At 47.8% G+C, this 15,500-nt stretch overlaps 4 protein-coding genes and 1 long non-coding RNA gene across 9 annotated transcripts in view; 3 read left to right on the forward strand and 2 right to left on the reverse strand.

The window, feature by feature from the left end:
- Positions 1-166: 166 nt before the first annotated feature.
- syt15 (synaptotagmin XV) lies at positions 167-2,419 on the reverse strand. 2 transcript variants are annotated; one of them, XM_019870741.1, is made up of 8 exons: positions 2,343-2,419; positions 2,070-2,274; positions 1,840-1,982; positions 1,299-1,591; positions 1,068-1,235; positions 727-835; positions 473-658; positions 167-321 (listed from the first exon to the last, which is right to left on the reverse strand). In XM_019870741.1, exons 2-8 carry the CDS (start codon positions 2,267-2,269, stop codon positions 182-184), a joined length of 1,239 nt encoding a protein of 412 aa, XP_019726300.1. In that variant the 5' UTR covers positions 2,270-2,274; positions 2,343-2,419; the 3' UTR covers positions 167-181. The 2 variants fall into 2 exon arrangements, with proteins under 2 accessions (XP_019726300.1, XP_019726309.1); XM_019870750.1 differs by having other exon boundaries at positions 2,070-2,409.
- LOC109516180 (G protein-regulated inducer of neurite outgrowth 1) lies at positions 2,385-5,886 on the forward strand. Of its 2 annotated transcripts, XM_019870485.1 has the most exons (3): positions 2,385-2,463; positions 2,909-3,037; positions 3,193-5,886. In XM_019870485.1, the coding sequence occupies exon 3, from the start codon at positions 3,202-3,204 to the stop codon at positions 4,900-4,902; it is 1,701 nt and encodes a 566-aa protein (XP_019726044.1). In that variant the 5' UTR covers positions 2,385-2,463; positions 2,909-3,037; positions 3,193-3,201; the 3' UTR covers positions 4,903-5,886. The 2 variants fall into 2 exon arrangements, with proteins under 2 accessions (XP_019726044.1, XP_019726053.1); XM_019870494.1 differs by lacking the exon at positions 2,385-2,463 and having other exon boundaries at positions 2,470-3,037.
- A 907-nt stretch (positions 5,887-6,793) lies between these two features.
- Positions 6,794-9,509, forward strand: LOC109516565 (elastase-1). The gene is made up of 6 exons (XM_019871229.1): positions 6,794-6,982; positions 7,059-7,168; positions 7,347-7,441; positions 7,506-7,786; positions 8,944-9,107; positions 9,181-9,509. The coding sequence occupies exons 1-6, from the start codon at positions 6,880-6,882 to the stop codon at positions 9,358-9,360; spliced, it is 933 nt and encodes a 310-aa protein (XP_019726788.1). The 5' UTR covers positions 6,794-6,879; the 3' UTR covers positions 9,361-9,509.
- On the reverse strand, positions 9,398-11,358 carry timm23a (translocase of inner mitochondrial membrane 23 homolog a (yeast)). The gene is made up of 7 exons (XM_019871107.1): positions 10,950-11,358; positions 10,780-10,838; positions 10,607-10,700; positions 10,374-10,458; positions 10,087-10,145; positions 9,898-10,008; positions 9,398-9,797 (listed from the first exon to the last, which is right to left on the reverse strand). The coding sequence occupies exons 1-7, from the start codon at positions 11,053-11,055 to the stop codon at positions 9,673-9,675; spliced, it is 639 nt and encodes a 212-aa protein (XP_019726666.1). The 5' UTR covers positions 11,056-11,358; the 3' UTR covers positions 9,398-9,672.
- A 15-nt stretch (positions 11,359-11,373) lies between these two features.
- LOC109516635 (uncharacterized) overlaps positions 11,374-15,500 on the forward strand; it is a 25,578-nt gene continuing 21,451 nt past the window's right edge. For all 3 annotated transcript variants that reach the window (XR_002168373.1, XR_002168376.1, XR_002168374.1), the window contains exons 1-2: positions 11,374-11,717; positions 15,158-15,229. This is a non-coding gene — a long non-coding RNA (uncharacterized LOC109516635). The remainder of the gene's footprint in view (positions 11,718-15,157; positions 15,230-15,500) is intronic.

Here is a 15,500-nt window from a genome sequence, read left to right on the forward strand (position 1 = left end):
TTGTGAACTGAAGCACTTAATTTTTTTTTCTCTCCCCTTTTGTGTGAAACATTTCCCCACAAACAACTGAACACCTTTATTGTTATATATGACTGAATTAACCCTTGATTCAGTTTGTTTTAATTCTATTTAGCAGCTTCAGCGGAATATATACTGCAGATGCACACTACACATGCTTGCTTTAATTGGTTGTGCAGAGTCCGTGCCACAGTTTGACCGGCTGGAGTGGTGTGTTGACCATGTCCATCCAGTGCTGCAGCTGCGGGCCCCGAGCATACATGAACGGCCCCAGCACCACGACTCCCAGCGGGACTGAAGGTTCTGGGCAGAAATGGTGAGAAACAATGAGAAATTCAGATAAATAGATAGATCGGCTTGGGTGGTTTTATGGCATCCCGCGGTGTCTGGTACAGTCACATATTTTGCAGTCTACAATCAATGACTAACTCTACTGCAGGAGGTTGTGAGTCACCTGAGGGAAGGTGATCAGTCTGCCGCCACACCTCCAAACGGAGGCAGGATTCGTCCATGTGCTCCACCCGCAGCTTGAAGCTCGTCCTGAACTCGAAAGCCGGCTCGCCGTCCGCCTTCACCACCCCACTGCTTTTGATTTTAATCACCTGAGTGTGGATTTGCAAGCTCGCCCGCATCCACACGCCTGGGAACAGAAGAGATGTTGAAGTGAAGCACATCGAGCAAGAAGAGACCACCTGGATGAGCTCCCACCCGCGTCCATGAGAGGTTGCATTCCTCGAGCCTTCGGGACCTCTACGGAAAGGCGCTGTAGAGTTGGGTTGTAGCTCAGGGACACTAACACGTCACCAAGTTCTGAATACTGACAGGGACACAAGCATTAGTACATTGAACCTCAGTTTGCCGTGAGGAATCCATTCCAGACTGACCCCCAATACAGTGAAACTAGATTAAAAAATGTTGGTCTTGGGTGACTGGAACCAATTAAGGTCATTTCAATTCATTTCAATTGGGAAAGAGGATTTGCACTACAAGTCCCGAGTTATGAATTCCACTGATAAGTCAAGGCGCCACTATGCCACCCATGCACATACGTGATGGTGCTTTTCGGTGTCCAGGTCCCTCCAGAGTACCCTGCCGGCCTGTCCCAGTTCTCCTTGCAGCGGAAACAGCACCTGGCCCACTGCGTGCCGTTTGCCGTCATGTGACACGCTCAGCACGCACACACTGAGCGTGCTCCGTGACACCTGCGCTCCTGAGACCTGTGTGTGTGGCGACTACTGAATACTGGAGTCACTTCATCAAGCGTGTGCTCACATTCTCACCTGGAACACGAAGGAGTCATTGAACTCCGGGTCGGGCCCGGTGGTCCTGGCCTTGGCCTGGCGGGGGCGCCGGTCGTCGGGGAGGAGGCGGAGCTGCACCATGGTGACGTTGGCGTGAAAAGGAGGCAGAAGGTTGCCCAGGCGGAGTAAAGAGACGGCCAGCTGCTCGCTGCTGTGACGGTACTCCACCGAGAAGCAGAGGCGTGTGGCCATGCCGGGCGGGGGCGCCACCACCTCACTCAGCCCCGGGCCAGAATACAGGCCGGCCAGCACCGCCCCCACCGGGTACCAACCTGCAACATGAATACAAGTAAGATTAGGAAGTGCCTAAGTCTGTACTGACCCCATGTACATGTATGTCCCATGTTTTTGAATGACACAAATGTTACTCAATCCTCATGACCTTTCAACGAACAGTCAACGGTTCTTGTGAAGACAAAAGAGATCGCCGCCGAGGGGTCTCTCTGCGTGCGACTACTTTTTATATATTACAAACCTAAACATGAATACACCTAAAACCGTATGTGACGCGGTGACCTACTCTGAACGGAGAGAGAACCCCGATGGGCCAGAATGTCCCTGCGAGCCTCCGAATTCATCACTTCTGCCTTCTCCTCGCCCTCCTCCGTGTCCCTCTGAGGCGTTGTAAAGCGAGGGGGCAACGCGAATGGGATCTGGCCAGGCCTTCATAAAAGAAAAAAAAAAAAGCATAACCCTACATCGTGAGAATCGCTGCAGTGTGTTTTTTTTTTTTTTTTTAAAGGTACTGACTTGGCGTAGGCGCCTTGCGAAACCGGGATGACCGCAGGACTGCATGGTGGGATGTGAGGCGCGCCGGCCACCAGCTCCTGGTATTGTCTGCGATCGCGTCTCCTCTTGTTCCTCCACAGATAGAACATCACCAAGCCCAGAAGGAGAAGAATGAAAAGAAGCAGCACCAGAAGTCCTGCGATGAGGCCCACCGGAATCATCGGACCTGAATCGGATGATAGACGGACGCAAAGTCAAGCGGCGCGGGCGCTCTCGTGATGCGTTTTCTTTTACCTTCAATTGAAAGTTTTCTTCTTGATACTTTTCAGCGACGCTGCCTGTTGAAGTGTGTGTATGTGCTTGCGTGTGAGATGGACACAGCTGGCTGGTTCTCAGATCTCCGCGCCCTCTATTGGTCAGTCATTTTATTCGGGACAGAGTGGAATCGAACTAGATGAATTGACTGAACCGAAATATTACAGATTAGCGCATCAGTTATTGTCCTAATTTGGACAGCCCCTGCCTGAATAAAATCAGCCGGGTGGAAAATGGATGGTGAGAGTAAATTTGGGGGGGAAAGAGTCATTAATCTTATCCTGTACAAGAATAAGTGTGCATGCAAATCCTGTCAGCTGACCTGATTTTAACTCTTGAGCCACACACACACACACACACACACACACACACACACACACACAGGGTGTCCAGAGATTGGCCATCAGCTAATAGGATGACAGGTGGCGAGTTAATCCTCGGTGGCCAAGAAGCGCCACACCCACGGCACCGGCTTTCTCACGCACGCACGCACTCGACTCGCATGCTTGTTCAACGCCATATTTATGCTACAGTTTGTTTCACAGAAACCACACTCGCTCACCGGACGGAGGATCACCCGGAAGAAGTGAGGGCTGTTTTTGAGGGACCGAGAAAAGATGTCAGGAGGAAAACGGGACGCCATTTAGCTGCAAAGAAAAGGACGCTACTTTAAGGTAGGAAGTGGGGAGTTTCCTATTCTTTCTAAATAGTCGTAGTAGTGTGTGTGTGTGTGTATATATAAGTAGTGGTACCCCCCCCCCAAAACAGAGCAACCCCTCGGAAAAGTAAAATAAGTAAAAGTACCCCTATATCCCGACCTAATTGTCAGGTTGTTGCCATGGCAACGAGGCCCGTGCGACCCCACTCCGAGATGTACCCGCCGGTGTGTTGTTCCGTCAGTCCGTCCGTGTCCTACTCCAGCTTGACGGAGGCCCCGGCAGATGACGGCGAGGCCCAGACGCCCATCTTCTCTGTCTCCAAGAGCTCCATGGACGTCTTCAAGCGCGACCCGGCGTGGAGCGGCGCGGACCTGCGCCGCAGCGCCAGCGCCGAACAGGGCCCCCTGCAGCATTTCCACGGGCGGCGGCGCGTGGGCAGCCTGCAGTCCCCGGACGCCCACAACCCACCCGCGCTCGGCGAGCGCTGGGTGTCCAACGTGCGGCGCTGGAGCCGCTGCAGCGGCGGAGGCAGCGCGCAGAGCCGCAGCAGCACGCCCGACACGGTGGTGTGGGCCGGTGGGACGTCGCGGCCCGGCAGCCTGGCGAGGGACGTGGCTTGTTGCGCCGTGCCTGGCTCTCCGACCACTCTCGCCTCCTCGCCGTTCATCTCCCCGCTGCTGACGCCCACTCTGCCGTTCGTGGATCGCTGCGTCACATCACCTCTGGAGTCCATCAGCGGACTACTCGCCCAGAAGGGAGACTTGCCGAGGTCCCCTCCGGCATCCACCACCCCGCCTCCCGAGTCCTTTTTCCGGGCGACGAGCACAGAGGAGGAGGGCGTTCCCGGTAACCGTTTACTTTATTTTCAGTATCCCTCCCCGATAGCGACATCCATGTGTTCAGAGGAAGGCGCGTCACCGTTCCTTGGATGCCTCCCTGAGGAAGAGACGCCCCCGACGTCCGATCCCCAAGGTCGGGTGTCAAGTTCAGTGGATGAAGAGCGAAAACCGGACAAAGTAGCTTCGGTGCGCCACCTCCAGTTGCCGTGGCAACCGCAGTTCAGGAGGCCACCTCTGGTCTCCTCACTGAGCGATTCCATTCTTTGTGATGGGTGCAGATGCTCCGGGGGAGGCCCCCAAACGGAGCCCTTCCTCAAGGAGAAGGCCAGGCACAAAATGGTGGACGCGGCTGTGCAGACGCTCTCCCCAGCGCAGACGCTCTCCCCAGCGAGTTCCTGGTTGGACCTTCCCAGGAACACTTCCCACTCCCTCCTGGGCTCGCCACCCGGATCCAAACTGGACCTGAAAGCCTCGGTGGGCTCCAACTCCAACCTGGTGTCACCCTCCTCCAGCATGTTCCCGCTGAGCGAGGGAGAGGAGGAGGAGAAGCCGAAAGACATTTTGGAGCGACGAAGGTCGTGTCTTAAGGCACAATCCGGGGAGGAGAAGGAAGAGCTGGGGGGGAAAAGGAGGAGCAGCATGAAGCAGGTGCAGTGGGATGAAGACGGGATGACATGGGACGTCCACGGCGCGTCCGTGGAGCCGGAGGTGCTGACCGAGGCCATACGGAAGCACCTGGAGGTCCACAACAGTCCCCAAGCTGTCAAGCGGCCCTCCAAGAAGAAGACCAAAGCACCCAACCCTCCTGCCCCTCCCGCTGCGGCGCTCCCCGACACGACCCCTCCGGCCGACGGAGGCGAAGCGACGCAAGACGGCGGAGGCGAAACGGAGGAGGCGCCCGGTGAAGCGAGCGGAGCGGAGGAAGGAAACCACAACGTTCCGAAATCCCCCTCGCTCTCGCGCGGGACCATCCGGAAGAGGAGCGTGATGAGGTCACTTCGACCGGGGTGGTGTGGAGGCTCGAAAAAGGAAGACGAATAAGATAAAAGATGAGATCGATTCATCCCACGGCAGGAAAATTCACAGCTTACAGTCGCGAAGGACAGTGAAACAGATTTAAAATGTATAGATGAAAAAAAAAAATAGAAAAAAGTTAGTTGATCAAAGGGCTCAACAGATTTATTGCACTTTGTTTTATGACACATAAGTGACATTGAAAATGTTATTTTTCAACAACTAAATACACACGGCTGCTTCTCTATCGCTGCTCTTTGCACAGACGATTTCGATCAAAGTCACGCAACTAAAATGATTTATTGTATTATTTTATTCATTTGACTTATTTTATGTATTCATTGTGTTGAACTTATTTACTACAGGATCAGAATTCTTGACTAACTTGAGTCCAGACAGATTTATGAACAAAAGCAAACAGAAAAAAACAACAACAATATCTTAGAAGTCAAGTCCGGGTCTACTGTACAGTGTTGAGTTTGGCAAATAGTGAAGAAAAATTCCCAAAAAAGATACTTCAAGCTGTGCGTCGCCTCTCCCAAATTTACAATCAAACTAAAAGAAAGACATATTGTGTCTCGTGTATTTACAATAAAACTAGCCTAGCCTTCAAACGAGCTACTTGAATGCGAACGCTAATTAGCATCTACGTTGAGCTGCTATCAAGACAACATAACAGTCGTCGCAGTCGTATATTCTTTATCCTCATAAATTCCTCATCCCCTGCAAAGAACGACTAACTTCAGTGCCGTACTGATGAGCTGAGAGGAGTGCAGGAATCTGAATGGGCATTTTATCCGTCTGTCTGTTTCATATTGACCTCAGGCTGGGCGTACCAAAAAAAACTCACGCGACGTGACGAAAACAGTTGAATGCCATTTAATTACGTCATTCCTCGTTTTTAATCATATGACAGAGTTGTGTCAACACGGCACTGATAGCACGTGAGTCATGAATTCTGTCTCACCTTGTATTTCATTTATTATGAATAGACTGTAATTGTCATTGAAATTCGTGTACATGTTTTATATATTATTTATGTGTTAGTTTATGATTTTATTTTCATCCAAACTGATGACTTGTAGTAGACGACGCGTTCATTCCGTTCATTCTGTTCACATCGGGAGATGCTAGACTAGACATTGAATCATAATAAATATTAGATTGATGAATTACGAGCTGAAGTGATTTAATTCTCGTAGTGGATTAAAAAGACATCGAGAGACATTTCATTCGGTACGTGAGCTTGCGTGCCGTCCAAACACGAGACCCTTTGCGAATATCGTTGGCGCCGTTTGCCCGATCGCTTGACACGCCTTGTTGGTTGGACGATGCGGCTGCACCTCATGTTATGCTCTTCCGCTACAGTCAACTTGTTGAACCGTGTTGAGGGGCTGCGACCATTCACCGTTTCAGATGAGCGTGCACATTCCCATTCAGAGTTAAAAAAAAAAAACTCACTGGTGACTTCCAGTGTGCTCTTATTTTTCACACCACAACATGCTGCAGAGTAGCAGTGGAAGTTGCAGAGCAATACGGTTATCCATACATGCAGTCAGATATTGATATCCTTGCTGAAATCAATAAAAGCATTGTTTCGGCCTTCTGCCGTGACACCGCTATCGTGGTTCGTTATTATACGCACTGTTGTGCTTCTCACGATGTGTCTTGTTGGATGGATAGCAGGTGTTTCGTCTTGCAGAATATGGATCGTTGCGCAAATATCTCGATCACAACTAAGGCCCGATCGATTGATCGACCGGCCGATCGAATTGGCCAGCTTTGGCTCTTTTCAAAGCGTTGTTTACCCCCAGATGTCATTTGAAGGTCACTGTGCCACTGCGGTATGTCACATGACATGATGTTTGCTTCCACTGACGTGTGCATGTGAAAAGGAGAACAATCCAGCACCTCGTGATACAACTCATTGTGTGTTTGCGTGTGTGTATCTGTACCTGCTGCTATAAAAACGGCGGGCGGCGAGCGGCCTGGCGATTTTTGACGATGGCCGCCGCGCTTCGTGTCGTGTGTTTGCTGATGCTGCCCCTGTTGAGCGAGGCCGCGTTCACGTACATGCCTGGCAAGCACCATAAGATGTTACACTTGGGTGAGAATACACACGCATATAATCATCAGAATCATAACATGCTTGACGATTACCGGCTGTGTGTTTTTCCTTGCAGACTGGCCCCGAGATTGCGGGATGGCCTACTTCAATCCCCACATGGCCGAGAGGATTGTGTCGGGCAACGAGGCCAGGCCGCACTCGTGGCCCTGGCAGGTCTCCCTGCAGGTAGATTCAGAGGAAAATAGAATACATGCCAAAGGGTGGGAAATGTTTTCTGCTCACGAGGCCACTTTTGATTTCTCAAAAGGGGCAGATGGGCTTGGTGGAAAGAGTTTGAGCACCACTGCGGTAGAGAATGTCACATGATGATACTGAGGTGCCTTCCGGTCTGTTTGTTTGTCAGGTTCGTCCCAGAGGCAGCAAACATCACATTCACGTCTGTGGAGGAACTCTGATCCACAAGAATTGGATTCTTACTGCTGCTCACTGCTTCCAAAAGTAACCCTGAAATAAAAAGCCAATTTTCACATTCAAGTTGTTCAAATCAACCTCCTTTTTACAGGGGGAAGGCGGAGGATGCCAGCTCGTGGAGGATTGTGCTGGGCAAGCACCAGCTGAGGCGCTCCGAAACGGCCGAGAGGGTCTTCCCGGTTAAGCGTATCTACCGGCACGAGAATTTCCGTTACCCGGCACACAGTGAGCTGGATTATGACATCGCCCTGGTGAAGGCCACCACCGACATCCTCCCGTCCAACTTCATCCGCTACGCATGCCTGCCGCGCAAGAAAACCATCCTCAAGCCAGGACAGTACTGCTGGGTGACCGGCTGGGGTGACACCCGGGGTGAGTTTGAAGGAATGTCACACGGACAAAAGTATTGGGACACACCGTCACCAGGAGGTCTCTGCTTTTTAATGAATTTCAGCGATACAGAATTTTTATAGATGCCAAAACGTTGCTTTGGAGTTAACCGTATGGTAAATTAAAACCAAAGGACCATTTTGTAAAGAAAAGTGGAAGCTTGCAAAGCAAGCGCAAAGTTTGAGCCCCAATATTGGTATTGGGATCAAACTAGTGCGCAGCTTTACTTTTTAGCAAATGCACCATTTTAAGATGTATGACCAGCAAAACGGTGGTTTAAAAGATACAAAAGTATGTCTTTATGTATTTGACTATACGGAAAATCAACACAAACGGCCAGTTTTGGCAAGGACAGCGTCTGTAATACAGATGCAGACTCTGTACCCGTCACAAATTGATGCGTTGAACCACCATATTGGAATTGGGCAATACCAGTTTGCGTTTTTTTTTTTTTTTTTAATGGCAAAACGAATATTTTCAATATTCCGAGAAGATAGTTCCTATTTATCTATGTTTTTATTAAGTTCCTCTGGCTCAAGCTATAATGCTATAAAGTGCGCACTTACCTTGTTTTTTGACGCGCTTTGGGGAACAGCTGTCCTTTCGCAAAAGCGCCACTCGAGACACTTTACAATTGGAGGATTTCATTACATGAAAACCTCTAACGGAACCCACTAAGCAATGTAAAAGAAAAAAAGTTTAATTAATGATCTCGTCTCGATTAATTTACTCAACTTTCTGTTGTATGAACGGCAACGAGTGGATACACAGGTTAATTGTACATTCCGCCCTCTAGTGGAAGAGCAATTAATTGTCCTGCCAGTCACTAAACATTGCAGAGATTAATATTTTGTTGGAAATGTAATTGTTCAGACCGAGTTACATAATTATATACAATTTCCCAATGAATACCCATATGATCTATCACAGCAAAGTCGTTGGGAATTATTGACATGGACGACTACTGGTACGTTTCTACATAAAAACGGTGGCCAAATTTAGGGGATGTTCAGTTAATATGGCTGTCGGACAACTAGCTTCTTTATTTTCGTGAGACATTTTGGCCGATCGCGTGCATTGTAAACGTTTGTGTAAGGGACTCGAGAAGCGGATACATCAGTTTCATTGAAATACTCCAGGTGGGAAGGAAAATGTTTCCCTGGCAGAGGCCCTGAACCAAGCCCGCCTCCCCATCATCGACTTCAAAACTTGTCGGCAGAAGAAGTTCTGGGGTGACCGCGTGCGGGACTCCATGATCTGCGCCGGCTTCAGGGACACAGAGGATCCGCCCGCCGCCTGTCAGGTTCGTTTCCGCTGCCGCGTTTCCTCCCAGCCTCGGCGAGGAAAGAAAACAATCATAGCGTTGTTCGATTCAGGGGGACTCGGGCGGTCCACTCCTGTGCCAGCTTGGCCGCGAGCGCTGGGAGGTCCACGGCGTGGTGAGCTTCGGCCCCATTGGCTGCACGGTGGAGAACAAGCCCAGCGTTTTCACCCGCACCGGTGCTTACATCCCCTGGATCGAGGCCACGCGCATCCGAGACTTCTTCCTGCACTGACGCAGCTTCCACAACAATATGATGTTGGCTTTTTTTATGGTATTTCCCCGTGATTTATTTCATCAGATGACGGTTGACATGTACTCTTCTTCTTGCAGTACAGCTTCTAATGATGATCCCCGTGAAATAAATACAAGAGTAGCACTGACTGTAAGGCAATGTTCATCATTAAAAGATCCACTTGCGGACCTACAGCCACACACACATGTACACACAGAAAGCACTTCCATCCCAGAGTCTGCGCACTGCCTCCTGGAGATAGTTTGGCCCTAATGTCAGAGGGAAAAAAAAAAGAGGACGAGGAGGAGGAACTCAGTAAAGCCTAGAGGAGGATGGTGACGACGTTCCAGTCAGGTGGTCCCAGTTGTTGTAGACGGCGTAGGCACTGGACAAGGCCAGGCCGGCCAGACCCCCGCGGGCTACACCCTTCAGGCCGCCTGCAAAAACACAGTGGATATAAAAAGTTGAAACACCACTGTTGAAATGCCAGGTTTTTGTGATACAAAAAAAAAGTAAACAAGATAAAGAGACACATACCGGCCGCCTTGAAGAGCATCCCCGTTAGCGTGCCGGCCGCTACTGTGTTGATGTCGTCCTCCGCTCCTCGAACCTTCTCGATCACCACGCCAAACGCGCTGTACAGCAAGGCTGCGATCACGTAACAGACGTCAATGCCACATCAACGACATCAATGTGTTTGTATGATGAGTCCGCATTGGGTCTTACCTACTGAACCCAAAGTGTTGGCCCACGAAGCTCCTTGCCTTGTCACCATGTTGATGATCCTGGTGAGACAGCACAACATTTCAACATCTTATCACAGGGGTATAACATCTATCTGATTAATTTTGAGGGGGGAAAAAGTCCCAATTTATACAACAAAGGACTCTTTATAACATCTGTAAATGCTCGGTGTGCCTGATAGTGACCAGTAGGCCTTACTTCTTCGTACTTATGGTGTTTTATCTGCTGCATACACTGAGGTGGTATAGAACATCAGACTCAATACTCACTGTACATTTCGGGGTTTGGACCAAGCCATGTCTCTTGTCTCCTTCAGGCCCATCCTCAGGCCATTTAAAGCGCCGAACGAAGCTCCTGTAACCAAAAAGAGAAAAGGCAAATTGTAACTAGAATGGCAATCTCATGGTCGTGTGTTGGAATGTTGTCGTGCAGTAGTAAAGCTGACTTGTAGATTCATTGCTTCAACGATAATTATATATTTTTTAAAATGCCAAACATTTACCTGTGATGCAGGACCCCCCAATTGTGAAGAAAGCCAGCTCGAATCTTCCTCTCGTCTTATTAGCGCCTGTAGGCAGAATGAACTCGTCTGTGTCCTGAAAACACACGATTATTGATAAGTCTTCTGCCATATAGTTATCAGAGAACATTGTTTAATTTTAAATTCTGCCTTACTTGAATCAGATAACGAGGGTCGACGTTAAGGTAAGGCGACAGAGGGCTCATTCCAGTCACTAAAATGACAAAGAGGACCCAAATATCAACATCAAATAGCACCCAGCACTCACTTCGGCATGCTAGCCGGTTAGCTTTTTAGCTAGCCGCGAAGCTACCAGGATGCGTACATGGAACACCGGCGAGCTCCGTGTTGGAATATTCCGGCGCTCCACCACCGAAGAGACCACCGAGACTAGCCTTGAGTCCCCCGGAGCCTTGTGGATTGTTGTCCATGTCTGGGTGAATGGTAAGAACTTAAAAATGGAAAAAAAAGAACAGGTCCTTGCTTCGGCTAAGGAGCGCTACTTATGATGCAACGATCAAGATGGTCAACACTGAGCTGTTCTGTCAACGCCAATATAATAATCACAATAATGTAGTTGACCGATCGCGTCTATTTTTTTAAATCAAGTATATTTTACAACAAAGAAGCAGCATGTCTGTATCGGGAACTCGCTGTTCTGTCATGCCCCTGACCTCCACACACACTGCAACAGCAGCACCAGCACGCTCCTGCCGTAAAGCAATGCTGTCAAGTTACCAGAGCAACACTGGTCCCCGAGTGGGAGGGAGAGAACGACCACTGTTGTAAGAAATAAATATCGGTGTGTGTCTTAGAAGTTCACGACTAAGTGACGAAGTCCCGAAGTAAGTAAATCTCGAAATGAGTGTTCACACAGTTTTAAGGAGATCGTGTCATTCTATGAGCCACAAATTTAGCATCCGTTTTGCGCCAATTAAGGACGAACTACGGCAGTAGCAATACCCTCTTGCCGTAAATCAATGTCGTCATATTACGTCAAGAACACCGGTCGCCAAGTGAGAGGGAACAAAAAACGCCACTGTGTTGTAAGAAATATCGGTGTAAACTTGACATTTAACGACCAAGTGACGAAGTAAGTAAATCATGAAAAGCGAGTTCACATCGTTTAAGTACGTTTTGTCATTTTATGAGCCACACATATGCCATTCATTTTACACAAGTTAAGGACAAACTATGGCGGCGGCATCTCCCCTCGATGCCGAAAACGCAAAAAAAATGTGAGACATTTTCTTTAATCCAAAGATTAATACCCTTCAAATGTACCAGTGTAGCAACTGGGCTGTATGAATTCTAAACTCGTCAACCAAAGTGGACATCCTCCTTGTGGGGGAGCCATCGCTCCCAAATTACACTCTAAAATAGGTCTGTCAGCAAATATTTCACAAAACAAAAGATTCAACCAACGGATACTTTCCTTTTCGACCCACCTATTCATTTACTTGTAAGTTTTCTTTTGTAAAACAAACTAAAACCATAAAGAAACATCCAGTCATAAGTTTGAACAATGTTTCAATCAATTAGCTTTAAAGTGTGTCCAAAACCTTTGAATGGTTCTATGGATAGAGGAGAATAGACCAATTAAAAAGTAATTCTTTAAATGAATGTTGGTTTTCGATGTTGAAATGAAAAATATTTTATTTCCAACCCTTTCCCCAAAGGGAAACCTTGCACTGACTTTTGGGCGTTGCTTGTAGTTCATAGTTACTGCGCTAGAGGGAGGCAAAGATTTAACAATCAGGACAAGCAGAAGAAGAGTCAAATACTTTTGATTCTGCGCTAAGGAGACATGTTTTTTTTTTTTTTTAATTAAAAACAATTTCCAGGTTTCATAATCACATGCCTGTGGTATTCTTTCGCCAAAATAACTCAGATCAGGAATTATGCACATGTTTTTCCAGCGTATTTCCTACCATGGTGAAACAGGCTCATTTTAGGAGTGGCTCTGGTTCATGCAATGTGCCAGCCAGGCTTTATACACCCCCACATACTGTTGGGACAATGGTGAGACAAGCTTTGATTTCGCAGAATGTGGAAAACAAGCGCGCACTCGAGACAAAGACAACTTTTTTGTGGCTCATGCCCAAATTTTCCAAAATTGCCAAACACAAGGACTCTACCACCTTGCCAACCAGTTCATGGAGCAATCAAAGAACCGTTGCTTGTAGCTATCTCTGTTATCTCACTTAACACCAAAGAATGTGGCATTTCATCACCAAGCCTGTACAGTATTATACTTGTAGTGTGGCGGTGTGGTACATGTACCATGTTGACAACTTAGTTGAACTTATTATTGGAAGGTAACTTGTATGAACATTGCAGCTCTGCTTACCTGAGGGCTTTTATATGATGCTCCGGCCACGGAATCAAAGTGATACACTCTGGAACTGCGTCCTGCCCAGCTGATCGTGTCAATAATGGAGAAACATGATTTGAGGGTGGTTCTTATGTTAAGGAAGACCACTGTTAGCGAATAGTTGGTTAACTTGGATATGTGGTTGTTTAGTTACAAAACCGACAATTATTATTCAAAATTTAAACAGCCGATGTTCCATATGTCACTTTTAGTATAGTATAACTTGAAAGCTTTAGTTCATCTTGATGTAAGAATTATTTGCTTAATTTGATGCAGAGAATGCAGAATACTTGGATACTGCAGGACTTGCCGCACCTTTTTTCCCATGATGCAACGTTGCGATGGACCACACGCACGCTCCCGTACGAGCACGTTTTAAAACACGGCCCCCCCCCCCCCCGGGGGGCCCATCTGTCTGCTCAAAGGGCCACTGAAGGAATTCAGTGTGTGCTGCCGAATTTCCCAAATAACACAGCATCTTAGGCCGCGTATTCTACCATTGTGTGTGTGTGTGTGTGTGTGTGTGTGTGTGTGTGTGTGTGTGTGTGTGTGTGTGTGTGTGTGTGTGTGTGTGTGTGTGTGTGTATTCACAAGGGGCCAAGTGGAGCGATGAAGTTTGCCATTGTCGCCCAGTGTGGGTGTTTTTCAGACTATCTGGCATCATCTGTGAGTTAGTGTTCTCTGTGTTGCTGCCCAGTGTGCCCACTGTCTTCCCACAATGCCCCATTGAGGCCCCAGGGCCTCTCTCTCCCACTCTCTCTCTTTTCTCTGCTTTTTTTTTTGTACCCGTTAGGAGGAAGGGGTGCCATAATCATCATCAAATTTTTGTCAAATAGCTGTGACGTCATCTTTTATTTTTGCTTGTCATCCCCTCACTCTCACTCACTCTCTCGTTTTCTTCCCGTCTTTCTCTCTCTCTCTCTCTCTCTCTCTCTCTCTCTCTCTCTCTCTCTCTCTCTCTCTCTCTCTCTCTCTCAAATCCCAAACACAAAAGACAAGGGGGAGGCCGCGAAAGGACCCCAGTGTATGCTGGTTGCCACGGAGACGGAGAGACAGTGTCGGGTCTTTAAACTTCCCTCACTGAGGGGTGTGTGGGGTTTCTATGGGGGTTGCGGTGGGGGGGCTTATTTACATGGGAAGAGGACAAGGGTGAGAGAGAGGATTGGAGGTTTTAAATCCACTTTTTTTTTTTCCTCCCCACCAACCCCGTCGTCACTGCTAAAAATCATTCCGCCGCATCAAATATTTACAGAGCGGAGGAAATGTAGAGCTGTTCATTATGTGGAGAATGCATAGCATTCTAAATCAACCTGTCTCACACACACACATACACACACACGCACACACACACAATTTGATTGTGGTGGGAGCTTCGGTGTGTGTTGGCTCGCTGGCCGGAGCTGACTGCAGAATACATTAGCGAAGCGATTTAACCCTCCTGCTTAGTCAGATTGACCCGTTTGCAAGTGAAAGAAATGCAACACAAAGTAAAGCCGCAATTAATGGGCCCCTTTTTTTTAATGGAAAATCCTTTGATGTTCTCAAGCTTTGACACCACGCAACGGCAAAATAATGTTTTGCAACAGAGCGTCGCCCATCTTTTCCAATCTACTTGTTTCCGATTGGGGCTCATCCGGGCAAAGTTATAGAATAGAGTCATAGAATTAGCACAAAATGGCTGCTCCAAACCAAAATGGTCGACTTCAGGTCCAAGTTTGGCTACGGGTCGTTTAATTTATTTTGTCGTTCCTAGCACAGTAGACGTTTGCCCATATTCGTATTCATCTGTGAAACTGGTGCAGAGGGATTGAGGAATTTAAATTCAAACTGCATGCATGTGGTTTTGTTTTCGTTTTGTTCCACTGTAAAATTTGAATGTCAATCCTCAAATTGGCAAGTTTGACTTAAGAGTGCCCCAGCGTACAATGAATTCTTTATTTTATGTATTTTTTTTAAAGTGATGAAAGCCATCACACGAGCTTAAGATACACCGCCAAGCAATTTTTACTGTCATGCCATCAGATCTGGGCAAGGAGCCCATGTGACCACTTTCGGTTATTGAAGAGGGCAAACACGACACCACAAACACAATGAAAATATAATGAAAAATGACTGCATGACTCAAAATGTTTTTTTTTTCCCTCTTTTCTTTTTTTTAGACATGGCTGTTGAATTTCGGGTTGATCGGTGAAATTTTCCAGGAAACGCTACTGAGTGAAATCTGGGATAAGGTACGTACACTCTCACTAGTATACACAAGCCTGAAAAAAAAATCAAAGTTTTTCTGCACGGGTCAATAAAGAAATACAATTTTAGGTTTTGTTTCTGACACTTGGAAAATTTAACTCACCCCAGGTCGAAATGACCAGGGAACATTATTGCTCTTCCTGAGAAATGTAACAAGAGGGTTAGAAGACTTGATTGAAAACAGGAAAAACAGATGAGAGCGTACACACCCATCCAAACACATCCATGAACCCCCCCGCCCCCTCCGCTCCCCCT

This window comes from Hippocampus comes, unplaced genomic scaffold (genome assembly GCF_001891065.2).
Source record: "Hippocampus comes isolate QL1 unplaced genomic scaffold, H_comes_QL1_v1.1 scaffold620, whole genome shotgun sequence".
NCBI lineage: Eukaryota > Metazoa > Chordata > Actinopteri > Syngnathiformes > Syngnathidae > Hippocampus > Hippocampus comes.

What these genes read in the sequence shown, in the direction of transcription:
- syt15 (XM_019870741.1), bottom strand. Translation starts at nt 2,269, where the DNA reads ATGATTCCGGTGGGCCTCATCGCAGGACTTCTGGTGCTGCTTCTTTTC. An exon ending in TCGCAAGGCGCCTACGCCAA is followed by an intron (nt 1,983 to 2,069) that starts GTCAGTACCTTT and finishes TCTTTTATGAAG; the next exon opens with GCCTGGCCAGATCCCATTCG. An exon ending in ACACCGAAAAGCACCATCAC is followed by an intron (nt 836 to 1,067) that starts GTATGTGCATGG and finishes TGTCCCTGTCAG; the next exon opens with TATTCAGAACTTGGTGACGT.
- timm23a (XM_019871107.1), bottom strand. Translation starts at nt 11,055, where the DNA reads ATGGACAACAATCCACAAGGCTCCGGGGGACTCAAGGCTAGTCTCGGT. An exon ending in TCCAAACCCCGAAATGTACA is followed by an intron (nt 10,146 to 10,373) that starts GTGAGTATTGAG and finishes CTGTCTCACCAG; the next exon opens with GATCATCAACATGGTGACAA. An exon ending in CAACACTTTGGGTTCAGTAG is followed by an intron (nt 10,009 to 10,086) that starts GTAAGACCCAAT and finishes ACGTGATCGCAG; the next exon opens with CCTTGCTGTACAGCGCGTTT.
- LOC109516180 (XM_019870485.1), top strand. Translation starts at nt 3,202, where the DNA reads ATGGCAACGAGGCCCGTGCGACCCCACTCCGAGATGTACCCGCCGGTG.
- LOC109516565 (XM_019871229.1), top strand. Translation starts at nt 6,880, where the DNA reads ATGGCCGCCGCGCTTCGTGTCGTGTGTTTGCTGATGCTGCCCCTGTTG. An exon ending in GCTGCTCACTGCTTCCAAAA is followed by an intron (nt 7,442 to 7,505) that starts GTAACCCTGAAA and finishes TCCTTTTTACAG; the next exon opens with GGGGAAGGCGGAGGATGCCA. An exon ending in CGGCTGGGGTGACACCCGGG is followed by an intron (nt 7,787 to 8,943) that starts GTGAGTTTGAAG and finishes GAAATACTCCAG; the next exon opens with GTGGGAAGGAAAATGTTTCC.